We start from the raw sequence: 7,559 nt of genomic DNA, 5'->3' as shown, positions 1-7,559 counted from the left end.
GTTTACAAAAGAAGGTGGCAGCCAAACCACTTCCTTGTTTTACTACCTTGCTGATGTCATCAGTGATGTCATGGGTTATACCACGACTGTGGGGGTGGTCATAAGTTTAATATACTGTGAGAATACAGTATTAGTCTGATTTGGAGCAATTATATAGTTTGTTAACAAAGCTATAATTCACATCTTATTTGTAATATTGAAGTTTATTGATGAAAGTAACTTTTTTTTAAATCAATTTACCTTCTTAAATTAGAAGTTTGGCTCTGCCCTGGCTAATTGTTTTGGAAAGAAAGGGACCATATAAGCAGTTCTTCTTTCTCAGCTGATAATCACAAGATATAGAACTCAAATGGTTAAAATAGCAATTCCATTATTATTATTATTGTACTTTGTAATATGTTTTTGATTAACCTTTCTTATATTCTGATTACATAACCAAAGGAACACTGATTCCATCCAATACAGGCCACCCTTTGTGTTTTCACACACACACACACCTGGTCTTTTGCTCCCTTGCTTGGCCAGATGTTAGCATTGAGATTTCGATGTAAAATCAAGTATGAGAAATGTTTTTAATTATCTAGCCACCTGGACTGGGTTGTACCACGTGCACATACCAACACACACACACACACACATTTTGCACACAATTTCATCATGCTTCGACGCACACTGATGTATAAGAAAACCCTATAACCTATGGTTAAAATTAAAAATATACATATATTCCAAAATAAATGTCCTCACTCAAACTCATTTTGTAGTTGTCAGGACCTCAGGAGGATAGAATAACACACACATGCACATGCGTACAAACACATACACGCACGCACACATTGTTTCAGGTAACAGATGTTGTCCTTCTTTTAATTAAAGACAATAAATTAAGACATTGTACTTACTCACTGCTGCAGAAACAGGCCCCAACACACATTCACTTCTGTCCTCTCTGCATTACTCTATAATTGGCTGTAGGGGAACACTGCAGCTTGTTTAGAAACTCAGTGAGATTTTAATTATTATTCAAGGACAGCAGCAGACACTTATACAGTCCTGGACTTTGATGTTGTTCTTCAGACTGTTTTCCGACTATTGCTGTTGTGCTTCAGCGGGTTTAAGGCTCTTATTGAGAGCTTTTGAAATCACAGGTTTCAATCCAGCCATCACACACGGGACTGATGGTTTGTGCTTCAGCCCAGTGAGCCACAAAGAGCATCATGGTGTTGACCCAGCTCTCTGCATGATTTGTTTTCCTTTGTCTCTCCCTCCCTCTCAGTCTTTTCACACGTGGTCTGGATAAAAGGGATATATTTTATCTTCAACAAATACTTTTTTATGGCTAAACTTTTATTTGACGTTATTAATGCCAGAGATGTATGAAAAAGTGAATCACTGGAGATTGTGACTGTTCCTTAATTGTTTCAGATCAAAGCTGTCTTGAAATACTGAACTAAAATCTGACATACATCTAAAGATGTACAAAAAATGACATCCTAATAAGGTGCCCTCTATAAATATGTAACTAATTGCTTAATAAATGGTTTTAAATCATGTATTTTAGCTCTATTGATCAGTTATAAGCCTTAAGAAGAAGAGCTGTAGCCACATGGTTATAATTTATAATAATAACCATTATATAAATGGTTGATGTAGTTATATATATTACATATTTTAGGACATTCTTAGCGTTATAAATGTTGGTAAAAAGTTGATAGGATTTTGAACCACTGCAGTCATTATCAACACGGTAAGTGATCATTGTCAGCTCATAGTTCAAAGTAGAATGAGGGTAACTCGGATTTTGTCCTTATTCATGCTTATAATGAATTCATAAATGAATAGTAAATATTTATTAACTTTTCTACATTTACTGGCTATGGTTGAATCTCTTTTGGGAATTTTTGAAGATTTTTGCTGCATGGATAAATGTAGACAGACAAATGGTCTGCAGCAAACTCCCCCAGAATGACTGCTTCATGAATCCAGCAAGGTGAGTGCACACGTTTTATTAGGATAAGACTTTATTGTTGAGTGTTAAAATGTTTACAGCAGGAGAACAATTAAGTGCTATGAATGAAATCAACAGTCTGAAATCAGGACTTCTTAATTCTTAAACAAATCCTTTAATTTCTGTAAAAAACTTTTTTCTTGCTTGTTGCAGAGTTCGGACTGACAGCAGGAGAAGGTGAATTGAGGGATGGGGTATCTGACAGCCAGAGTCCTGAACTCACAGTCTGCGTAGCTAATGCATCCGGTGTAGATCGTTTCTAAGTGGAGACAGCGTGAGAAGCACAGCATGCAGTTTTGTGAGCTTTATTACAACTGAAAACAAGGCCTGCACTGCACATTTCAGAGAAAAAACTAATAACAGAGAAATAACAGAGAAATTCAGAAATTCCCCCTAAAATAACCCCCAGTGTCTTGTTATTTGTCCAGAGGACGAAGAGTTAGAACACGAAAAACATCCATTCAATGCCGTCACATTTCCCATCTCCATCCCTCCAGTCATATGAAACTTTTTTTTGCTATTATTTCTTCTTAAACTGTCATTTAATGGTGAATTTCAATATCATTGGATTAAGTACTTCTTCAGTTTTGTTTCCTTTGCTCCACTTACCTCCACTGGTGACTTTGATGCAGCTGTCTTCACCCTGGTTACACTGCTGCTTGACTTCACAGCTGCTGGAGTTGCCATCAGGGCAGGAGTAACACTGCAGCGAGACGCCTGGAGAGTTCACATGATTACATGATTACATAAACATTCACTGTGAGTTTCCTCATTTATTCTCTATTCTCATATAAATAAATAAATATAATCATCCGTTAAAGGAGTAGTTTGATTTTGGTGAATGTTAAATGAGAAAATTGATGCCATTGTTTCAATGTGAAGCTTTATGTTCCAGCAGGAGGTTGTCTTAGCACAGAGAGTGGAAACAGGTGAAATCTGCTTATTTGGCTTTGTCCAAAGTCCACCTGCCTCTAAAGCTCCATTTAACACATTACACCTCGTTTTGTTTAATCCATACAAAAATCAAAGTGTATGAATGAAAGGTGGTGTTATACGGGGTTATGTGCTGTGTAGTTAATTCCTAACCTTAGTTAGTTTGTTAACTGTCTCCCCCTCTTTATGCTAAGCTAAGCTAACCAGCTTCTGGCTGTAGCTTCTTATTTGCTGAACAGACATGAGAGAACTAATCTCTCTCTCTCTCTCTCTCTCTCTCTCTCTGCAAGTGTATTTCCCAAAATATCAAACTATTCCTTTAATGAAAAGGCTAAACTATAGCTCCTATATGTTTTTCTTTTTAATTAATTGGTATTTACATATTGAACTAAGTAATACAATCATTGCCTTTTATGATGTGACTTTAAGTCCATGAAGCTTTTTACCTTTACCTTACCAATTTTGTCGTTTCCTACTGTATCTTAATGTCAGACATTGAGGAGTTTGTATAATCTGCATAGAGTTTTGTGAGTACATGTATATTTTGGTTTTGGTTGATGAAATTGTGGGATTTAATATTGGGATGTGTAACTTTAATCGAAACCTATTGCGTACCATAGAAGGCATAGTGGAAATGTCTGAACATTTTACTTTCCTGTGCTGAACTTACTGTGGAACTGTTTTAGTGTAAACGTCACTGAATGCCTGTCTCCACCTTAATACTAAAAGGGTGGCAGACTGTTAAAACCTCAACAACGATGAAACAAAAAACATGCCTGATATTTTGTATTTCAATAAACCAAACCAAATATGACACATCCGTGCACAGCGCAAACTGCATGTTCCGAAACATCATAGCAAATATTATGAATGAATATTTATCACGACTGTGAACTGGAAGCACATGACACAACGGCAGCACATGCAAACTACGCACTGATCTGCCAAAACGTTCCCTCAGGCTGTTATGTGTCCTCTTTGCGAAACATGTAATCTCTCTGACTTAGCCCCACTTGGCTGCGCTTTTCAGGGTAAAAAAAAAAAAAAAGAAAGAAAGAAAGAAAGAAAAAAAGAGTCAGCATTAATGAAAGAGTTTCTTCTTCAGCCTCCCCTTTTTTCTTACCAAATCCAAACATGGCAAAGCTGACAGCTAGGCAAAACACCACAGAGCTCCTCATGGTGACTGGAAGCACTGTCAGTCTGAAAATCAAAACAAAAAGCATTTTCCAATTTTGTCACAGCTGGATAAAAAGCTGGGAATTAACTTTGTGGAAGTAAAAAAGGAATAACACATGCAGGGAGTCAAGAAGCAAAATACCACCTCTGCATCTTTCTTGCTGTTACAGTTTGATGAAGAGATTTTACACAAAGCAAAGTCAGCCTGGTTTATTAGTGCGCATGTTATTTTTCACTTTCACTGATTGTCTGGAGTTATGTATTAACGTTGTTTGGCTGAACAAAACTAAATGATTACAAAATAAGATCTATAATTGACTTAAGAGAATAAGACAGACAGAAAGTAGGACGCAACATATAACAATTCAGGAGTGAAGGTGAATATTTTTTGATTATTAATATTTACTGATTTATCTATGAAATAAACATTTTCACCACAAATTGGTAGTTGTCTAACACTCACCTGTGAATGTGAAGAAAGTGACTTTCAGCTTGTGAAGAGCGAGGCTTTTTGTAACTGGGCCAGCAGACAAAAGTAAACATCCCATTTGTTTGGGTTCAGAGTCTATGTATGGATTTGATTCAGATGTTTACAAATTGGCCAATACAGTGCAATGTTTCCATAACACAGAGAAACAAGATACAGGTTTCTGTGAGGACATTAGGACATATTTATGTATTCTAATGCTTATCTTTATTTCTTATATATAAAAAAAAGGTCTACATGTTCATTGCATCAAGAAAGAACCTATGTAAATTGGAAGTGGACAGATGACACAGCATTCAATAGAGAGTAAATGAGGACAGGCAGGGAAGTGACCGATTACATATTACACAATTACGGTAATTTGATTTGTGGAAAAAACACAGTGATCTCATTACAATATTTAACCAGAGATTTCATAATGACAGAGAGAGGAAAGAGAGAGATTTAACGAAAAAGCAAGGAGGAGTGGAGTAAGAGAAAAATAAGGAAAGGAAAAGTCATGCAAGACAGGAAGTTGCTACAACAGAGATTAAGAAAATAGAGACAAAAGAGGAGCAGATGAATAGCATGAAAGAAAAGCAGAGAAAGAGAATAAAGTTTAACAGTGTGAGGCCACTGTTTATAAGTCATACGCTGTGAGCTGGGAAGCTGTTATTGCTGAAGGACTCACCCCTAAAGTCAGATAAGTGCAATATCTCTGTCCATCACGGGACGAGGAGGGTCAGCACATTTCTGCAGAGAGAGAGGCTGAAATGAATCAGTGTAAATGCTGCTGAATTTATAACAGACACCTTCAGGAGGAAGAAAAAAAACTGAAAACTTTCAAGTGAAGCTATAAAATAAAATAACATGGACAAAGGATGTGTGTGTTTTATGTGCCTCGTGGTGCTGTGTCATGTTTCTTGCAATATGATCAGACTCTGATGAGGACTTTTTCAATTCAAAGAGTAAGTGTGGTGATATGTTTGTCTTATTCTTCAATGAATCTCATGAAAATACCAAAACTAGACAAGTATTGTCTGTAGCTTGGTTTCCAACCAACATTTTTTATTGTGTTTTCACTTTATAAAGGGATTTTTTTTTCTTTTTAAAAAGAAAAAGGAAAAAAACAGAAGACAAAAAGAAGAAAACACCAGAAATAAAAAAGAAAAATCACAAAATATTGCAACAATAAGATAAAAGCAAAATGCAACCAAGAGATTCAATGAAGCTTGTGACTGAAGTTTGAGACAGAAAAATGTAAAAGGATCTGAGTGGAGAGATGAGGAGATTGTAATGTTGCTCAAAGTAACACATGACACAAACAGAAATTGTCGAAACAACTATTAAAACACGGTGAGTCACACGTTCCTTCACTACCGAGAACATGATCACTGTAGTTTTATTTTGAATCAATTCCACACGTGTTGTCCTGCTGCTGTAAATACTATCACCAGAAATGTGTTTTCATTCGCAGCTGAAAATAGTCCCCGACAAAGGTTCAATTTACTTCTGTTCATGTAGCTAAAGTGCCAAGCAGTTCAGAAAACTACTTCTTAAAATAAAGCCAAATATTATCATAAGATTTACATCTTCGGTGGAAACAAATGGACATGTTGCTGCATGAAACAGACAGAATAAGGACGTTGGAAAGTATTCAGAGACAGACCAATGAGTTGTTGCTTTTAGTCTATTCATGAGCTTTATTGATAAAAAGATCCAGTGGTTTCATCTGTGTTGATGAGGATTCAAGACCTGAGTCAGGACTCGTCAGGTCCTCAAGTTCAGAAAACCAATAGACCTCAACCCCATCAAAGTCCGTCTGAGACAAACAGTTTCATGCTGTGTTTTCTATTAACAATGAAAACTGCCAGGAGAGCTGTCTTTTTTTTTTTTGTTATTTTTATTGTGAAGTTTTCACTCTGTAAAATGACTCAACCTCCCACCGCTGTCAGCAGTGACACAAGTTTTATGTCAATAAACATTCAATCAGGACTGAAACTCTGCTGCGGGTGTTATGAGTTCCATAATCCTGAATTCATATTACCTCCTCTTTCTCCCTGCTCTCTCTCTCTCTCTCTCTCTCTCTCTATTGTAAGCTTCAGAGCCTGCTGGAGGTGTGGAATCAGAGTTCAGAGACACACACACTCATATGCATGAACCATAAGCATGAAATCAAGTTCATGTTACAGTTTTTCCACTCTAAGTATTTTCTTTATGGACCTGCAGCTTTTTGAATCAGTTTTAGCCTCGGTGCTTAAAGGAAGAGAGATCATTTCAATGTATAAAAGATAAGAATATATTATAACCTGTAAAAGTTTATAGAACTAAAACCTTTAAAAGTTGTGTCTTTACAGATCTATGAGTAATAAGAATCAATAAAAAAGAATGATTTTATTTGGGAATCCAGCTCGTGTTATGTTTAATTCAGAAGAGTCTGAAGTATAATTGTGTATCATTTTTCCCAGGGGGAAGCTCCACATTTTCTCACAGAGGTTTAAACGTCGCCATCTCAAAGCAACATGACTTTCCTTTGCCATTGCAGCTATTTAGGTTAATGACTGGCTGTCCTGCTGCTCATTACTTCTTGTCTGAGACCGGGCTAAAGGCTGGTGTAATGAGGCAAACCAGCTCTTTCATTTGTTTCTGGTGCCGACTCCAGCGTCAGTGTGGTTTTTCTTTGTACCTCTGCAGGGCTCACACCTCAGCAGGCAGGATTTTCTACTTTTCTAGTTTCATTTGAAAACTGTTGACACTGGCATTATGTGAATACTTTGTTTTTTTTCATAAAGGGCACAGCTGATTGTAAAGTAAAACCTGAAGCGAATCAATGGTTTCATGAAAAGGTCAGAGCTCCTTAGCTACTTTGATGTCAAAATTTCAAAAAGACACTGTGATGCAAGAATAATATCTTTTTTTTTTTTTTTTCCAATCATGACAAAATTGAATGCTGAAAAAAAAAAAAGTTGATCTCAT

General features: G+C 36.4%; 1 protein-coding gene across 1 annotated transcript; it reads right to left on the bottom strand.

Annotated features, from left to right (window-relative positions):
- Positions 1-2,003: 2,003 nt before the first annotated feature.
- LOC111657597 (CD59 glycoprotein-like) lies at positions 2,004-4,647 on the bottom strand. Its single transcript, XM_023409825.2, has 4 exons — positions 4,581-4,647; positions 4,065-4,141; positions 2,618-2,725; positions 2,004-2,267 (listed from the first exon to the last, which is right to left on the bottom strand). The coding sequence occupies exons 2-4, from the start codon at positions 4,117-4,119 to the stop codon at positions 2,104-2,106; spliced, it is 327 nt and encodes a 108-aa protein (XP_023265593.1). The 5' UTR covers positions 4,120-4,141; positions 4,581-4,647; the 3' UTR covers positions 2,004-2,103.
- Between the last annotated feature and the right edge of the window lie 2,912 nt (positions 4,648-7,559).

Source organism: Seriola lalandi, unplaced genomic scaffold (genome assembly GCF_002814215.2).
Source record: "Seriola lalandi dorsalis isolate HSWRI2012SDOR001 ecotype SW California unplaced genomic scaffold, Sedor1 jcf7180002054408, whole genome shotgun sequence".
Classification (NCBI taxonomy): Eukaryota; Metazoa; Chordata; class Actinopteri; order Carangiformes; family Carangidae; genus Seriola; species Seriola lalandi.
The sequence above is the reverse complement of the archived record's forward strand: the minus strand, read 5'-3'. Positions and strand labels throughout refer to the sequence as shown.